General features: G+C 47.3%; 1 protein-coding gene across 1 annotated transcript in view; it reads right to left on the reverse strand.

Moving 5' to 3' along the window:
• PKP1 (plakophilin 1) overlaps window positions 1-19,065 on the reverse strand; it is a 40,230-nt gene that overhangs the window by 7,848 nt on the left and 13,317 nt on the right. The window contains exons 3-9 of the mRNA XM_030473580.1: window positions 14,678-15,102; window positions 7,705-7,849; window positions 5,809-6,016; window positions 4,793-4,970; window positions 2,794-2,908; window positions 1,438-1,593; window positions 1,158-1,334 (exon numbers count right to left, since the gene is read on the reverse strand). Of these exons, the coding sequence (XP_030329440.1) occupies window positions 1,158-1,334; window positions 1,438-1,593; window positions 2,794-2,908; window positions 4,793-4,970; window positions 5,809-6,016; window positions 7,705-7,849; window positions 14,678-15,102 (1,404 nt within the window). The remainder of the gene's footprint in view (window positions 1-1,157; window positions 1,335-1,437; window positions 1,594-2,793; window positions 2,909-4,792; window positions 4,971-5,808; window positions 6,017-7,704; window positions 7,850-14,677; window positions 15,103-19,065) is intronic.

The raw sequence follows: 19,065 nt of genomic DNA on the forward strand, positions 1-19,065 counted from the left end.
CCTTGAAAGAAGAAGCCACTCCTGCACATCCAGGCAAATTCCAGCCATTCTGTTCCAGAAGGATGAAATAAGTTGCTTTCAACACTGCCAGAGCTGGTTTTTGTTTGTTTGTTTCCTTCCCCCCTGTCCAAAAGACATTCTTGTGTAATAATGTTGATTGCCATGGAGCACATCGCTCCGGTTCCATTTCTCTGATCAGCTCTACACATCCAGTGACAGCCTCTCTCCACCTTGTTGTAAGCGGCACCTTAACTTAAGTAAGTTAAGCTGCAAACACAAAAGTTCCCAAAGTATTTCACACTGGAAGACTTGGAACAAAAGCTCCCAAGGGATGAGAGCTGGCAGGTTAATGCTGTCCTAGCAGCGAAGGCTCCATTCGTGAGTCACTCCATGTTTCTGGGTGGAACGCTCCGCACATGTGACACGCCTCCCCTACGTATGAAACAATTATCTCTTTATCTTCCCAACCATCTTATTTAAATTGGAATTGACGGAGTTTGACACAAACAGACAAGTCGAGGTTTGTCCACGTGAATGCAGCTTGCAAGGACATGCCCATGGTAACGACATTGGCCACGGCAGAGCTGCTGTCGTGACGTGTCCCTTGCCATGCCCTAGCTCCTGCAATACCCACGGTGTCACGCAGCCCATGTCACCTCCATGCTGCCATACCTACAGGTTAGGACATCTGTCAGAGCTATTTTACAAGCAGCTCTGATGTGAGGACGAGCCACAATCCAGAGCACAACCCACCCTGTTATTAGAGCCACCTCCCACTTAGAAAACACACACAGGCGGAGGTGCACACATATCCTCGCTCTCTCTTTTAATGACATCTGTCCACATGTGCACATCTGGGCACATACTCACTGGTGTCTTGGGGGAGGGTGGCAATACCAGTAGATGCTGGTAGTATGACCAACAGACTGGGGAAACCTGGAACCAAGTGTGTGGCTCTGGGATAGACCCTTAGGATGCTGATTATAGCCCCCCATGAGACCCTACTTGTGGCATTAATAAACACTTTGGCTGGAGCATCCACTGTGGAAAGACTTGCAATAGTGCCCTGAGGTTTAAGAAGGACATTTTCCTTTCTGATTACCGTAAAGTGCTGACACATCTGGTTGAGTGCATGTGGAGGAGAGAGGAGCCCTTACCAGCCCTCGGCTCGCAGTGAGGTTCTGCAGAGCTCCAGCACAAGCTTCCAGGGTGGCATCCTTCTTGCTCTGATCCATCAGGGACAGGTAGGTGCGGATGGCATCAGAGTGGTAGAGCCAGCTGGGTCCTTTGGGTTTAAAATCCTCCTCAGGAAGGGGGACACCGTACTCATCATTCTACAAAGAGATGAGAAATTGGGAACTCAGATGTTGCTCTTTGCTTGCAACCCCTGCCCAAGGCTGAATATCACATTTCCAAGCCTCCTGTGGCACATCTTACCTCCATTTTACCACTCCTGCTGTTGAAACAGCCTGTGAGAGTTTTGTCCATATAAACGCTCCGGGCCATGTGGTTGAGCTGGGTGTATTTGTTGGGAACTTCAGCATCCAGGCGGTAGGAGAGGTTGTGCAGGATGCAGATGCAATTCTCCACGGACTGAAATCACCCCCAGAATAAAAATCCAAGCATTGCATTAGGCAGAAAAATATGGAGCAGCACCTGCTATAGCTACAGAGAGGGCATACACCATGCCATAACCAGCTTTTTTAACAGTTATACTACATAAGCTCCTGACCCTGCGTAAGGTAGCAATGATGGGAAGGAAGGAGGTAGACACGAATGAAGGCTACATAGCCCATAGTGGCTCTCTGTGAGCTGACTGACTCTGAACCTTGTTAGGACCAGTGGGTAAGTAACAGACAAGCTCATAAACAGGAAAAGAGAGCAGAGGGTGGTTGTATCAAAGTGCCTACCATGAAATACCAAATCGTGAAAGTCTTCCTCTTGCCAAGTCAACTTTCAATGACTTTATCCAAATCGCAGCTACAGATCTGGGGACACTTTTTACCAAGAAGAGGCTTTTAAGCCTCCGTTACCTCTATGTCACAGTTCCCAGTGTCAAGAGTAAAGGAGAATTTCCACTAGATACCTGTAACCAGCATCAAAAACTGTGCTTACATTTCCAAAGAGCTGTGTTCAGTATGTGCTGCTGAAACTGATCTTCTTGCAAAAGCCATCCCCAAAAGAGGATTTGCTTAATCCTGAGCTCATCTGAAGTAATTTTGGTACTTACTGGGCACTGAGGACTTTAGGGAATCTGTTTAGTATCACAGGTGTCAAGCTCCTAAAAATATGGCTATAAATGCTGTTTTATCCAAGGTAAGGGCCATTTACACACAGCAATCAGTCACAGTTAGGGGACTGGCAGAGAAATGCCAGTCTTGGCTCCTGGCTTCTGCTGAATGCAATGCCAGTCTGAGACTTATACACTTGAGTGCTGCTGGATGAAGAGATGTGGTGGTGGGAAGAGCGATAGGTGGTGGTTAACATGCTGGAAGGATTCCAGGGTGGGAGTGAAAGGATGGAAAGCATATTGGGGGATCAGGAGCCAAAATATTTTGCTGTGTCTCTGTTTGTTGAAAGGAAATTGTAAACCCACCTCTATTTCAGGCCCAGAGCACAGAAGACTGCAATCCTACAACAGTCTGCACTGGGATTTGGAAGGAAAAGAGCAGCCACATAGAGTCCAGTCCCCTCTTGTGTTTATTTGAAAGAGATTTTGAGGTATTCCTGAAGTTGCAGTGATTAACTACGGGACTGAACACTACCAAACAGCTTGGGGTGAGCATCTGGTACCTTGTCATCGGGTCGGTTAGAAGCCACGCAGTTCTGGGCATAAGTCATGACTGAATCGATCAAGCCAGGGTAATTCCTCATTGTCTGGCGCCCCATGTCTGCAGAACTCAAGTTTCTGAAGAAAGCCATCGCAGAGCATGCCAGGAGAGAAGGAGGAGAGAGAATTAGTTGGGTTCACTTACCAGTCTCTATGGGCTCTGTTCTGGCTATGGGTATAATTGAATTTAAGGATGTTTCTGTATATTCAGCTAGGCTGGTGTACTGCTCTCAGTTTGGAGACCTTCTGTAGGACTGCACTGGTGCATAGCCCTCTTGTTGCTCTTTAGGATTGATTTCATCTAGGAAAATGTCCCTTTACGATGCTCTGCATAGAAGACATCCTCCTAGTGACAGTAACTGTAAGCAATATTTTGCCTTAGAGGCTATGCATGTGACATTACAGAGACTCATCACCTCCTTGGAGGTGTTTCCAAAGAGCAGACTGAATAAGGACCAGCTGAGATTATTGTGAAAATCAGGAAGGTGCATCTGGTTGCAAGTATGAAGGGTCAACAGCAATATTTGTGTGGGAAACAGGGGGGCAGAGATGCTGAAGAGCGGCAATCACTCTGACCAAAGGGACTGACCAGTTTGTAATGTTGTAATGTATTCCTGAGCACTGGTTGCTGCCAGGACAGGGGAGTTTTTCCAGTAACAGGAAATGTTTTTTGTTGTTTTGTTGGGTTTTTTTCTCTTCCCTGTTTTATTGCCTTGTAGCTTGCAAATGAAAAACAAAGAGAGGTTGGCAGTCCTTGTGAGATATTCACTCCAGGCGTTCCAGAACTGGATTTGATGTTCACTGTGATTTGCAGCCTCCTCATTAACATGAATTCATCTGCAATCCAGAAATGCTTGAGCAGCAATGGCTGGAGCCCAAGGCAAACCCAAGGCTGTTCTCATCTCTGTGTTATGATGTGGCAGGGCAGTGAGTCAGAGCAATCCTGGCTCACCCCTCAGAGCAGGGGCTCTGGACACAACCACTCTGTTTTCCTTACTCACCTTGCTCCCCAGTCCTGCTCCCCCCAGCCTTTTTTGCTCCCTGGATGACCTGCATCTGGCAGACTTTGATGGGGGTGTTGGATATTGCTGTCACAGATGAGAGACAGAGCCCACATTGAGTTAAACTCCATGGAGAGCTCCTTCTACAAGCCACCATCATACCCCTTCCCTCATTTTAATGGGGTATTTTATGGCATTGGTGGGTTGAGATGGTCTTAAAAGTGGAGCACCTCATATGAACATACACCACACATCCCAACATGCAACTGCACGGGGAAGGTGCCTTCCAAGACAGGGAAGGGAGCAGCACTCGCTATCTTTCAGACACAGTTCCCAGCCACAGAAGACGATAGTATCATGTCTCAAAAGGCCCCCACTGTGTTCACCCACTTCGTTTCATAAGCAGATACAGCTCCTACTAGCTGCATGTCTGGTAAGGGTGTGGTTGGCGCTGCGCTCCCTCGGGGAGAGCTTCAGTTGATGAAAGTACCTAATTATACAGGGCATTTTTTTTCTTTCCCACTTGTTCCCAGTGAGACGAGGAGCTCACATCCAAGTGGAGGAGGGTGGTAGGAGAAACAGCAAGTCAGGGCGAAGATCCTCTACAAAAGGGATCTGGCTTTTCTGTGAACAAAATAAACTACTCTGGGCTCAGTCTGCACCTCTTCTGACCAGCCTGATGAAATGAGCCAGGAAAAGGCCAGGGCAATGGGATTGCTCTGGATTTAACCAGTTATTAAAACCAGTGGGGAAATGTTCTGTCTAATAATACTAGGAAATACTAGGAAAAATATTTTACATTTTTCTGCACCTTCTCTTAGTCAGGAAAACTTTCTCAGGGAGAGATTTGTATTAATGCAATTGGAGCGAGCATGTATTTAGCTTCTTGTAAGGTGATTTAGACAGCTTCAGCGTTTCTCAACATACACAAGCTGCAGTAAATCCTGGTGTGATGACTCACCTCAAACACCCTGTAGCATTGAAGAATACTTCTGGGTCAATAATTTCTCTTGTCCTACTGCAGGTGCCATCAGACCAGCCAGAGAAAGGGATGATAACACAGTCTGTCAAGACGGGGAGGGCTTCCTGTATCAACTCTTCTTTTAACTCATCAGTGGAGGAGAGGTTCCAGAGCAGTCCTAGGAAGGAGGTGGAAGACAAGCTCAAGCAGAGGGTCACCATGCATTAGAAACTTTCTTTAGGTCAGAGTGAATTCCAGCAACAAAGTCCTTCTTCTCTTCATCCCTCTTTGAACTAAGGGTGCAGAAGCTGCCCTAAATCCTAGTCTCTGTCCATCCTTATGGGAGACAGGCAGGATGGGCACCAGCAGCAGCATTTGGTGTGGAGGTGGGCATCTAAGCATCTTCCCTCCTTCCATAATGGCTGTTTATTGCTATTGGGTTGCAGGGGGAAGACATCTCCCCAGGGATCTCATAAAGGCTTACAGACAAGACCTCAGTCACAGCTGAGAGTGACCTGCACCAACAAACTCATGTCATGGAGCCATGGAGTCATGGAATCAACCAGGTTGGAAAAGACCTTCAAGATCATCAGGTCCAACCATTCCCCAGCACTGCCATGTCAATCCTTCAAGAAAAGGTGAGACACCAGTGAGATAACCTGACCAACCATATTGGGATTGCCAACACCATTTGGCCTTCCCTGGCAACAGCATGGGAGCCAGGGGTGCAGGAAGGCATGGGAATGACAGGGTGATCATAGCTGTGGGGGGAAACCTGGGGTAGGTGCTTTTCCAGTGGACATGAATGTGTGTGAGGAACCCTTATGGGACATTGAAAGGCCAAGACTACCTCTGCCTTCTGTTTTAGACTGCCATTTGGTGTGACAGGAGCATAAAGCATCCACTTTGTGCTATGGCAACACCATGGCTACTGGGCCTTTGCGTGCTGGAGCACCATGGACCACAGGCAGGGAGGAGCATGGTCCTTGCTGAGTGCTGAGCACTCTGCTGTATACCTGTCAGTTGTTTCTGAATCTCAGTGTTCCCTGTTCTCCGCAGGAGGCTCACGCACTCCCTTATCCCATTCTGCCGCCGGGTTTCTATCTTGTTGGTTGGATTCTTGAAGACCAAGTTCCGGAGGGCTCCGGCTGCTGCCCGCTGTACGTTCTGGTTTGTGCTGCGGAGCAGCTCCACAAGCTTGGCGATTCCCCCCAGCCGATAGACCTGTGCCAGGAGAGACATGTTGCCATCAGCACGGGGCGCGGAGCATCGCCAGGACACGGGACTGTCATGGCAATGCAAGCAGTCAACATGGCATACAACCAGGGAAGCTGGAAAATCAGACCTGGCAGGAAAGGATGGCTAGAGCTCACAGATGGCATATCTGGTTCAGGACATAGGTCATGAACACAAAGGTGCTGGCCTTGAGGTTGGAGCTTAAACTCTAGAAGTAGATGTCTATGAGTAATGGCCATGGACCGAACCCTTTGCTGATGAAAGGTGCTTGCTCCCACAAACTTTCACCTACCTCTGTCAGTTTGCATCAGGTGAAAAAGTTGCTCTGTCTATCTGTAGAGGCCATTTATAGCAATATAATAACATGATGTGGTAATTTATCTGCATCCTGAAATCACAGGCTGAGCTTAGAGAGATGGCCATGGTACAGTGTAAACACCCTCCAGGTCAGCCAGAAGCAGTACTGGGCCATGCCACAGCACTCAGCAGGGGCAATATTGGAAAGGGGTGTGAACCCCAACCTGCAGGACACAACACACATGCCAGAGAGGGTTTGAAGGCAAATTCCTCCAGCTCGCTCTCCAGAATGATGAGGGTCCCTACTGTAGCATGTACCTCTGGGTACACGATCCCACATGGAGCCCCTCCTGGCAGAAACCAACCCACGGGCTGGAAATCTTGCTGACAATAGGACATGAATGAGCACCCTTTAGAAAGGACAGCAAACAAGCGTGTGCTGGGGTGACTCACGCGCCTGCTCTGACACATCCTTCTGGGAAGCGATGGGACAGGCCAGTGCTCGGAGAGTGTTTTCAACGGCAACGAAGGGTGCGGCCGCCCCATCATTCCCTTCTGTGACGTGGGCTGGGGTACCCGCACCTGGCGAGGGCACATGGGTACATTCCCACCCTCTGCCAGCATGCCCTGCTCCACTGTTGTGCCAAGAAATGGAAAACCACCTCTATAGGGATGGAATCTCGATAAACCCGTGTCTGCATGACTGCAAACACGCTAGGGCGGGATAAACTCGTGTGACAGTCTTGCCACAGCAGATCCATTCTTGACGTTGCCTCCTTTGCTGCATGTTGGCGCAAATGTAGTAATAGGAGAGTAAGAGCAGAAGAAAAATAAGCTTCACTATAAGAAGCGCTACTGTTTGATCAAGTATCTTTGTACAAGATCACTAATCTGCCCATTGGCTTACATGGCAAAAATGGCTGAAAATGACTGAAATATCACTGAACAATGCACAATGAACATCACAGTGGGGTTTAGAGCAATTCTGTGTGTCTGACACTGCAGCTGCAAGATTCATGTGAAACTGGGTGCAACTGCAGCCAGAAGAGGACATTGCATCTGGATGGCTGCCTCCGTATCACCAAAACCCACCAATATGTGTCACAGCAGCTTACCGTGATAATGTGGACACAGTCTCCTCTGCTGCCTTGTAACTATTCCCCTGTGTTAAAATCCTGACTGACTGCTACTAAGAGAAAGTGGTCACTAATAGCTGAAAATCTACTTAATTAATTCCTGAGTGTGACTAATGAGATATAAGGCTCCATCATTAAAATCAAGGGGACCTATGGATCCTTGGTACTGAGGAAACCAGTTTCATCCATCTCATAGGCTGCCACATCCAGTGTGACAGCAGAGCTCTGAAGGAGTTTGCTCACCTCTTGCTTGGCAGACTCATCCTGGAAGCAGGTGTGCTGGAGGAAGTAAGCACCCATAGCCTGGTATTTGTCATCAGAGGAGCACAGGAGTTGTATGGCTTTCTGGATGGTCATTGTACCACCATCTATCTCATCACCACATATTCTGTGTTAAAGAGAAATACAGCATTGGTTGAGCGCTCAGCCAAAGGGCTACGTCAGTACTGGGAATTATAAGGAAGGAATCAACTACAAAATGTAAAATATTATCATATTGCCACATAAACCACATGGTACACCCCGAGCGCATTTCTCTGTCCCAAAAAAAGAGATGATAAGAGTGGAAAATATATAGTGGAGGACACTAAGGGCAATAAATGATGGATCCAGTCTATTCAGAAACAAAGGAGACAGAAAATAAGAACTCAGTTTAGGTGCTAGATGTCTATTCATGTCTGAAGTGGAAGGTTTAATGAACAAAGAACCAGTATTCACTGTTCATCAAATAAAAGAATTAGTGGACAAGAGTGAAACCAACCATCAGGTTATTAGGACAATCTAAAGTAGACAGATGCTTTTCCCACAGCATGTGATCCTTTGATGTAAGATGTGGTGGAAGCAAAGATGTGAGAGGAGTTGATGGTCTTGGGAGGCTGGAAGAAAAGGCGACAGGCATGTCTGGAGTGATGGGATGGACAAATACTGAGTGTATGAAATACTAATAATAGCACTGAGACTTCCTGCTCCCAGGGTATGTTTACAATGGTAGTCTCCAGCTCTTCATAGAAGTTGGCCACAATCATCACCCCCTGTTAGAGGTAAAGAATGTGCCTACAGACTCCAGAGGAAGGGTATGAATATCTCTGGCTTGGAGCAGGACTTGGGAAAAATACAAACACCAGTGACAGGATACAAATGGGAAGTGCTTTGTTAGCAGTGGATGAAATCAAAAGTATGGGGGCTTTGCTAGGACAACTAGGTCATTGTCGTGCCTGTCTGATGTTATTCCTTGTTCAGAATCCAGCTGTGACTGATGGGGGAATTTACCTGGAGATCAGGAAGATCAGTTCCTGTTTGAACCACATTAATTTGTATACAAGCTTTTGCTCCATGTCATACTAGTGAGTGACTATGTAGACGGGCTGAACATCTTCAGGCAGTCCAATAAACTAACAAAACAGAGTGGTTTTTATTAAGTTCTTTAAATGAACTTATTATATTTGCTGTATTAAATATTACTGTGAGGGAATGGCTTCTTGTAGGCACGGAATGTGCAGGCTCATTTTGATTGTGCCAAAGAAATGTTCAGAATAAAGATCTAGAAAGGACACCCACGTGTGGTCACCAGCACCAGCAGCTTACAGTAAGATATTTTGTCCTTAAGCACCCAAAGGTTCACCTCTTTTCACAGCTCCTTGTCACAGCACAGAATAATATTCACAATCCTATAGGAAATTCCATAACAAAACCATCAAAAGCCAACAACTGTGCTGTGACACTGCAAGAGAACCTTTTGTCTCCCCTACCCTCACTGGTATAAAGTTGCATTGTTTAAATCACTAATTTAAGCACCTGTGTAGTTAATGGAGAGACATAGGTGCTTCTGAAGAACAACTTGCCCTGTGTCTTAGACGTTTTTCCTAAGACAGGAAGACCTGCCCTCTGGAGATTCCTCTGCCACTGCTGGTATACAGGAATGATGGACCACAGTCTGGGACTGGACCTTTATCATTCAGTGTCTAATGTTAGACAAACCTCGTTCCACTTTTATTTCTATGCTAACAATAAAACATCCATTCATCATATGGTTTTTCAAGTTTGTACCTTTATCAAAACTCCAAGAAACTTCCATTATACCTGCAGCAAGGGAACACAGAACTGGAAAGACAAAGTTTGAACTAGAAGCTGGAGAATCTCAGAAATCTTTGGTTTGGATCCAGGACGCTGTGATTTTTCGCTTAGTCTTTTTCATGCTCCTGAGACACACAATAGAGCTGAGGCACCAACGGATACAGCATAAGGAGCACCAGAGGGACCTCTTTTCTTTTTAATTTATCAAATTGAGAAAAACCCCTGTAAGAGGTGCACTTTATATGGGAAAGGACATCCATTATTGGTCCAGCTACTCAAGGAAAGCAATTTTCTATACATCCACTATATAAGAGGGCCAAATCGTCCTTCAGCATGGATAAAGGACACATCTGGGTCCAGTTCTGTGTGGGAAAACATGGGGAAGGTTCCATTTCCATTCCTGGCTCACCAGCAGGAGAAGTTCACAGAGGGTGAGCAGCCGGGCTCAGTCATGCTGCCTCAGTTTCTCCTACTGAGAACACAATCACCCTGGCAAAGCCCATGCTAATGGGAGATTGTTCGTCAGCCAGTCAGGGATATTCCTAACCAGATCTACACTATAAGCACAACAGCCTGCTCCAAGACAAATTCTTGGACTGTGACCATCTCCAACCTGGGCCAATGTGCCTGGTAGGAAGAGCTCCAAAGGTGGTTGTTCTTCCACAAGAAAGAAGCAATCAGAACAGGGAGAGATCTCAATTAGAAATGATTCAACAGGAGACAAATTAGATTATCAGAATCAGGTGTGGAAGGGAAACAAACACTTCAGAGGATCAGTACCACAGAAAGGCAAATTCCCGGATTTGGTACTAATGCCTTTTGTTCACTTTTTATTAGCAGATTGGTTTGTGTTAATCAGATCTAAGCCTCCATCCTGGTTGTTGGGGCTACAAGTCCCAGGAGAGGAGGAAGCCAGAAAACTCTTAACAAATTCCCTTGTTCATTCATAAAATCAGTGTGAAGACACTAAAAACAGAGTGTCTAGCACATCCAAGACTTCCAGAGTCAGGCCACACTGCAGCAAACCCAGTAGCCATGCTCCGTGTCAAGCAGCCGCATCCACCTCTGGGACATGGTACCAAGGTTATGATGCCACTGTAATCTCAGCTGGAGCTTCCCCTCAGGCTTTGCTTAGTGCATAGATACCAGGGAAGATGGGCACACACTGAACCAGGGAGGAGGGGATCCTCGCTATGTGCAATGATATAAACCCTGCCAGGGCAGCATCACTCACAGCTCCACAGCAATTGCTCAATACACAGAGAACACCAAAGGGAAATGCACCCACATCTTAAAATAAGGCCAAAGGTGCATGTGGTATTATGGAAGACAACACATATTGTAGGTGTCCATTAGTGGCTCCTGATTTGTATCAGCAACCAGGGAACGTCTGCAAACATCCCAGCTCACCTCTTCATGTTCACAAATGAGAATACCATTAATCCTTCACAAGGGGTGAGATTAGTGTGGCCTCTCAGCAATGTCTCCGGCTCAGTCATCTGGCTTTCCCCTGGAGTTAACCAAGAGGTACTGACATTGCCACTGCAGAAAGCTGTACTGTGGCAAAAAGTGAGCGCTCATTGAGAACTGCCTTTGGGCAGGAGCCACCAGAATAGCCCATGAACTTCTGAGCCCAGAACAGATGCGTTGAGCTTAGAAATGTTGTTCCAGATATGACATAATACTTATAAAGGCTTAATCCCCTGAGTGGTTACTGAGAAGTATGTCTGGAAGGGACGTCAGAAATTCCCTCTTCTGTTCACTGAGGCAGGACCATAATGACAGGGGTGGCGGAAGAGAATATACTTCAGGAGGAGGTTTCTCAAAGCAAGTCAGTGCTGTTTAACCTCCTGATCTGAGCAAACAGTGCAAATCTCAGATTTCATCACCAGAACCAATGGGATGAGTAAAACCCTACATACTATGGGATGAGTAAAACCCCACATCTTGGTTTAGTTTATCATAGAATCATAGAATGTTTTTTCCCCAAAAACATTTAGGTAAACTACTCATCAGCTAGCTGGAGGAAAGGTGCTTTCATCAGCCAGAGTGGCTTCTGTAAGAGGAAGGACTCTTCTGAGAGATAGTTATCAAAAAGACAGCTCTTCCATGCCTGACACAGCCAAAGCCAGTTCAATAAATGGAAGCAATCACATAATCAAGAGTAGTTCCAGAAATTCAATAACTTTGTGACCAATCTACAAATAACTCAACTATCTGTTCAGTGCAGAGAGTTTGGCAGTTCTTGCATACTCGGTATTTTGATATCTACAGGCCACTCTCATGACCTGAGAATGAGCGTCCAATGGCCCCTTTTTCACTTCATCCAAGATCAGATCCGCAGCACAGGACACCTGAGAAGCACCCCTCTTTAACCAGTACTGACACTGTCCATAGTCACTGCATGACAGAGGAGTTCTGTATCACAGACAGACCCAGTGGATCACATATCCCACTGTAATCACTCTCACTGCAATGGAAATCACCCCACTGGATCTCCGTGGAAACTAGCTAGCCCTGCCTGTGCTCAGTTTGCTAACCTGCAGACAAGATACCCACCTACACAGGAGATTTGCAGCATGAAAACTGAACACAAAATTATCCTTGTTATAAAGGCAAAACCTCTACCCAAAGAACTACCAGAATAGGAAGAACAGAGCCCCAAACAGGGAACTACCAGCAGCTATTGCCCGGGTAAGCCCTCTTTCTGCATGCAGAGGTTAATACTGGGATGCCTACAAGCAAACCTCTCCCTATCCACAGATCAACCTACCCAAATGAAAATCAAACTCTCCAAGTGCAGAATCCTCCAACCAGAAACAGTCCTACACAGCAAAAGGAGCCCAGATGCAGTCCTAAGCCATCTCTGGAGGCCCCTTCCCCATAAAAAGCACACTACAGACCAAGGCTAACAGTGACCTGCCAGATACCTTATTATAAGGGCTAATGGCCTTCCAAATAAGTACTGTTTTCAAAGAGGATAACTGCTCAGTGTGTTTGCAAAACTTGTGCTCATTTCCTTAGAGCCAAGAGCAGAAGCGCTTGTACAAACCCCCTCTAACAAACGCAGCTCTGCTGTGAGTTTCACGGGGAGCAGGGGGGGTGTATCAGCCAAATCAGATTTACTCAAGGGACACAGCCCCAGCTGAGCCTACCAGCGACGTGAAGCCCGGCATTTCCACATCAGAACCAGTTCTGCCAGATGAGCCATGCCCCAAGCCAGAAGTGGATAAATGGAGCCACTCCCTAACCGAAGGGCAGCCAGCACTGGAGAGCATTCCTCTCACAACAGCAGTTCTCCTTCTCTTCAGAAAATGCCATTATTCTTCAAGTGACCTTTCCAAAGCAATGGCCAAGTCTATAACCATGAGCACTGTGCAGCACAGAGACGGGCTTGCTTTGGAGAGAGCCTGCTTGCCTAACTTCTCAAAAGCAACACTTTCCCTAGGCAGAAGGGAAGCTGCAGCGCCATGTTTAATCATTCTGCCATCCCTCCCACCACTCTTTTAGTCAGAAATTCCCTAGAACAAGTTACTTCCAGTTTCTGTAACGTCTGTTTCCTGTCCCAGAGGAAGTACAAAGCTTCTGAAAGGAGCAAGCCAATGTCACCGGCGCTCTGAGTTGGCCAGGGCTAAATTTCCATGTGTTAAACACGGAGCAACTGGGCACATGGGCAGCTAAGGTTTCATGACAACATGCTAATGGGTGAGTGACATGTCTTAGCATACATGCTCTGGACATACTTTTACTCAATACAGAAGGAGGGAGGCTGAGCAGAGAATTAGCAGAGAAATCTGGAAATCAACATTTTGATGTGATAAAGGGTATGACTTGGTTCACGCTGATGACTGTGAGGGAGGATTTTCTCAATAGCTACATCATGCCTCGGGCCAATGGCTCAACAGTCTCAGGCTTTTGGTGTGAGTTAGGACAAAGACTATGAGCCCAATTAATTAGCCTCACTCTTGTATTGCAGTGTGTAAGCTCTCTTTTGGACTAGGGACTACCAAGAATGAGCTCAGGAGCTTCTAGGGTTTGTGTGACAAGCCGCCATGTCTGGCTGTGAGTTGTGATAACCTCTGCATTGGTGCAGAGGTATATTGGTGTGTGATAGTGATGCAGCAACATCAGTGCAGTTCAAAACATGCAAACCAGAGTCCTCCAAGACTGCAGTTGTGCAGACCAAAGCTCTTCGGAGACTGTGGCAGAATATGGTTGGTGCTCCAGCACCGGAGGCAGTGTCGCCATCAACATCAGGGCAGCTTTGAATCAACACCACTGCAATTCCATCGAAACCCCACTAGGTTTTCTTATAGTGAGAGCTCTGCTGCAGAGATACATCAGCTTGGGGGTGTCTGAGCTCACTCATGTGTTTTACATGCCCTGTTGTTGTAGGCAACATTTGCAAGAAAAGACCGGATGCTGAGACATGAAGGACCATCCTTCACCCCTGCATAATTCCTAGCCCCAGTGGGACTGGATGCTTTGGACAGGAGGGAATTGAAGAGCTTCCATTCCCTTCTCTTTCTTGGATAGGTAAATTATTCCAATTAGGCTTTTTATTTCAATTTCTGACTCAATTTTTTTTTTCTGGAAGCCAAAGCAGACCTTTTAGAAGAATGAAGCAAGGGCTGGGTGGAAAGTCAGAGGAGTAAATACAACTGCTCAGCATGTTCTCAGCTCTGCTCTGAGTCAGACTCTCAGGAACCAGCTCCTTCAAAGCAAATCGATTTTTTTAGGTTGGTTTTCTGCCAAATCAAAGCAGTGTGACAGCCAGGAGAGGCACCCGAACTGCACACCAGGCATCCTGATCTTCACATCCCCACTCTCAGCATGCAAAGGAGCTGTCAGCTAATACCATCACAGAGATTGAGGGACCATCTTGCCCAACATCACACAGATATATACACTGATCCAGCCGTATTGGTTTCCCTCCATAGCTCATGAAAAGAAACGAGCCCTTTAAGACTGTGACTCATCTGACCCATTTTAGACTCTACTGCAGGATGTGATTAAGCGCAGTGTGCACTGGTGAGCAGATCTCCAGCACCTATAAAGCAGCTCGGATGACTAGCTCGGGTGGACAGACCTCCACAGCAGACATCTACATGTACTCAGATTCAGCCCATTGCAGCAGACTTACCTGGAGCCAGACTGAGCCTGTCCATAAACCACGTCCTGCTTGCAGCTCATCATGGGCTGGGCATAGACCACGTCGGGCTTGTTGCTTGAGGGGCAGGAGAGGGCCCGTGCTGGCATTTTTTTACTTGTCCTGGTAGTTCCTTGCTGGGTGCTGCAGCTGCTGTAGATGCTCTGGCGGTTCAAGGTAGCCTTGTGCTCTACCCGGCCCCCGACCTGGCTCTTCCTCAGCGTGCCCCGGGGTGGTTCACAGTAGAGGTCGGGCTCGCTGCGGCTGCTCTTGATGTTCTGCACAAAGCAGTAGTCGCTGCCGGCCCTGGCGGGGCTGCAGACGGCCTTGCTGTAGTGCTTGCTGCCCCAGCCCTCCATCTGGCTGTACGAGCTGTAGCGCCTGTTCTCCACGTCCCGCTTCAGTGTCCCGTTGTACAGCTGGACAATGAGAAAAGAGAGGACAGAGAAATCAGGCGAGGATGAAGCTGCAGGTTGGCACTGACAAGTCCGCTCCTATGTGAGTGTCGCGGCTACCAAATTCCTCTGTCTCAGGTATGTTTGTGGCCCAAAATTTACAAGAGGTAAATTTACAAGAGAACAACCCTTGCAAAGGTGCCAAACTCTCCCTTGAAATCTGGGGATACTCAGCCATCAGGAAATGGCATCCAGGAGCTTTAAAACAGAATTGAAAGCTCAAACATGATGCCGGCAATAAACAAAATGCCTTATTTTATAGAATCATAGAATCATGGAATGGTTTGGGTTGGAAGGAACCTTAAAGCTCTTCCAGTTCCAATGCCCTGCCATGGGCAGGGACACCTTCCACTAGAGCAGGTTGCTCCAAGCCCCTGTGTCCAACCTGGCCTTGAACACTGCCAGGGATGGGGCAGCCACAGCTTCTCTGGGCACCCTGTGCCAGCGCCTCAGCACCCTCACAGGGAAGAACTTCTGCCTCAGAGCTCATCTCAATCTCCCCTCTGGCAGGTTAAAGCCATTTCCAACACATGGGGTCTAACCCAATCTGTAATTAGAGGGGCTCACATCACATCTCTTGCTATCACAGTGAATGAAGCCTCATTCTGACCTTTCAGTGCTGCCTGCATTTGGTTTTAATTTCTTTATGCTATTTTCTTCCCCTTCCATCTATAAGTTCCTTAGGAAGGGAGTAAAGGGAGTGAAAAATCACTAAGAAAGGGTTGTTGAATCTCATTGTGCCAAGAAACAAGTGGAGACAATGAGTATCTGCTTATGAGTTACAAGGTGTCTAGTATCAGCTCATGTAATGGGATGTTCAGAGAACAATGGGAAATATTGAGATGACTAAACCAGTCAGTAACAAATCCCAACTGCAATTAATCCAACGAGAAAAAGAGCTTTAGCTGCCTGCTGTCAGTTCAAGGTATCTATCTTCACCACTTCACCAAAAGCCATCCATAATTGCCCCATGTACACCATGATTGAATCCCACATTCTTTTGCAATATTAAACCTTCTGTCACCTGGAAGCCTGTAGGGTGGTATTTGAGTGAAAAACAAGTCCCTAAGGTGTGTACTCCAGAAAGGGAAAAAACAGAGCTACTTTAGTGCTGTTTGCCTCAATGATATTGAGCTCTTTCCACTGCACCCCCCTCAGCAGATCTCCAACACATACAGCAAACAGGCATGTAAAAGCCGCTCAAGGATCCCTTGGGATGGGATAAAAATAGTCAACACCGGCATCTTATTATTTCCATGGAAACAATAGCCTGTACCTGGTGCAATAGTTCATGTCACTGGAAAATATCCATACTTCCTAACCTAGAAACAGCACATGACAAAGCCATTGGTATCCTCTGCAGGCTCACCCAGAGTCCCGCTGCTCTGCTCCAGCTTCATCCCGGCGCTGAGCACACTCAGCATCATTCCTGTCTCCCGCACTCTGCAGAATTGTTATTATGTTAATTAATTAAGCCCAATATTTCCATTAACACACTGATCTTCAGGAATGCAGCGAATCCTCCCTGCTGCATCCCAGAGAGCTGCACAGGTAATGGCTGAAGACCTTTCAAAGGGGTCACCTAGCATCTGGGGAAGAAGAAACCCTTTAGTTCAGCTACACTGGTACCCAGATTGCTCTGTCATTTGAGCACCAGTATGAAGTCGTTTTCATACTTTCATTCTGCAGGTTTGCATCTAAACAGGTGAATTGCTGGAAGGGGAGAAAAGAGGAGCGAATTCTCTTTGCATTTACTCCAGAGGACACAGAAAAAACCTGTTGGTACTGCAGCACAGCAGGTAACAGGTTTGGTGCATACCGCAGAGCTCCCAGGGACTTGGAGGAAGAATTTGCATGCGATGAGAAGAGCAAGGACGAGGCAGATGGGTAAGTGTGATGGGTCTCGGGGGGTTCCCTGGCACCCAGGCAAGCCCACTGGGATTTCCAGGATGGCCACACACGTAAGTTGTCTTCCATCCTGATTTTGCTTTGGGTGCAGCACGCATGCAACAACGGCGAAGAGACCTCTCATGAAGTCATGATCTACCTCACTGCAGAAGAGTATGTCCTTCTAAGGGTGACATCATCCTCATTATTAGTTTATTTTCCTGGGTTCAGAATCCCTCAGGACAGTCAGGGATGGGACAAGCAGGAGGGTGCAGATTGGACTTTGCTGCTCTCTGGAGCGGGGAGCCCACTCCCAGGGCTCACTGCAGGCTGGAGGACGGAGCAGCAGCTTGTTAGATGTGAGCCCTGTCGCTTTCCTTTATGAGTCAGTATAAACTGGCATTATTCTGTAGGGCTGTCAGAAGCTTGGCAGAGCCGTGGAGCCCCTGGGCATTTGCTGAAACCAATTCAGCTCACCATGGAAGAGCCAACTTGTTATTTATCTAAAGCTATTGTTCGCTCTCCAGCGTACTCGCATGGGCTTTCCGCCAGCAGAGCGGGTGAGGGAAGGTGTGAGGCTGTCTGTGTTTACAGATAGAGAATTATCAATTCTCTGTTTCCTGCTGCGTTTTATGGCGGTGCATAGCATTGTCCTCTTCCTTGCCAGCCCTGAGATGGGTGAAGCAAAGCAACCGCCTGTTTGGAAAGACACCTTTCTGCAACACAGGGAGCCCTGAGCAGCAAGTCAGTGCAGGTCCTGGCAGGGCGGGGAAGCCTTTTGCAAACTCATGGGAAAATAGTTCCCGTGTGATGTGAAGCTCATTACCAAAGTCAGTGCATGACTTTTATTGCTGATTCTACCAGATGCTTGGCTGAGTCCATTTTAATCTCTTTCAAGTGGCACGGTCCTAATTGGTATCTTAGAATTCCTCTTTGCAGCAGGAGCTTGATCCAAAGCCTCCAAATCGATGAGGAGCTTCCTGCCAGCTTCAGTGGATTTCAGACCTGCTTGCCAAATAGCCTCTATGAACCCTTGCATGGATGTAGCTAACCTGATCGCTCCTTGATCTCAGCAAAGTGCCGTGCCTGTGCCCTAAGAGCTGCTTTCTCAGACTAGAACCTGTGTCCCCATTTCAGATGTTCACCAGTCTAAGCCAGAGGCCTCCATGTCTAACTCTGGAGCAAATGCGGCCAAGGGAATGGAGTTCCCCATGTTGTTATCTGTCTGCTGGATGCAGTGATCAGTGAGATAGGATGCACAGCAAGGGAGAAGTGAGGCACTCTGCTGTCTGGAGAAGAGGTGACATGTCTGAAGGTGAAGGTGATGCTATTACATAGTCTGTGGTTTAAAGAGCCACCTGACAACAATCTCATAACTTTTGCTGATGCCATTATGTGTGGAGGGAGCTCTCCCTATGCAGAACAGCATTAGTGAAAGGAAATAATCAATCTCTCTCCTTCAAACCTCATAAACCGCCCAGATTTCCTAACACCCTGGATTGCGTCTGCCCACCGCTCGGGGGTGTTTGCATGGGGCAGGTGGGCCAGGTCCACACCTCCTCTCTTTAGGAGTGTGCAGCAACGCTGGAAAAGACAAGGAAGTCCCTCAAAGCAGGGTGGAGACAGAAAGCAGCAATTCCCTCTGCTCTGCAAATACGGAAACCATTTCCAGAAGAGCACAGGCTGTCACCAAGACTTCTCCCTATGGGACCCAAGAAGTCGGGGCAGCTTGGTAGGTCTCTTCTTTCAGCCAGAGACCATCACACACTAGCAGTGCCCTGCACTCACAGGATGCAGGAGGATGCTCACGTGCAGCCAGGCAATGCCAACATCCTGAATTTTACCCTGAACTTCTCCTCCCTGCTGTGAAATGAGTCTGTATGATTGAGGCCAAGCCTTGGGAGCCATTCATTCATATTAAAACAAGGAGAGGAGGCACCAGGAGGAAAGCCAGCAAAGATGAGCACTGATAGCACAAAGGTGCTCTTATCAGACCCAAGGAGTAAGGGCTTTCCTCCACTGGCAGCAGCAAAAACCTGC

The sequence above is a fragment of the Strigops habroptila genome, chromosome 18, assembly GCF_004027225.2.
Source record: "Strigops habroptila isolate Jane chromosome 18, bStrHab1.2.pri, whole genome shotgun sequence".
NCBI classification, from domain to species: domain Eukaryota; kingdom Metazoa; phylum Chordata; class Aves; order Psittaciformes; family Psittacidae; genus Strigops; species Strigops habroptila.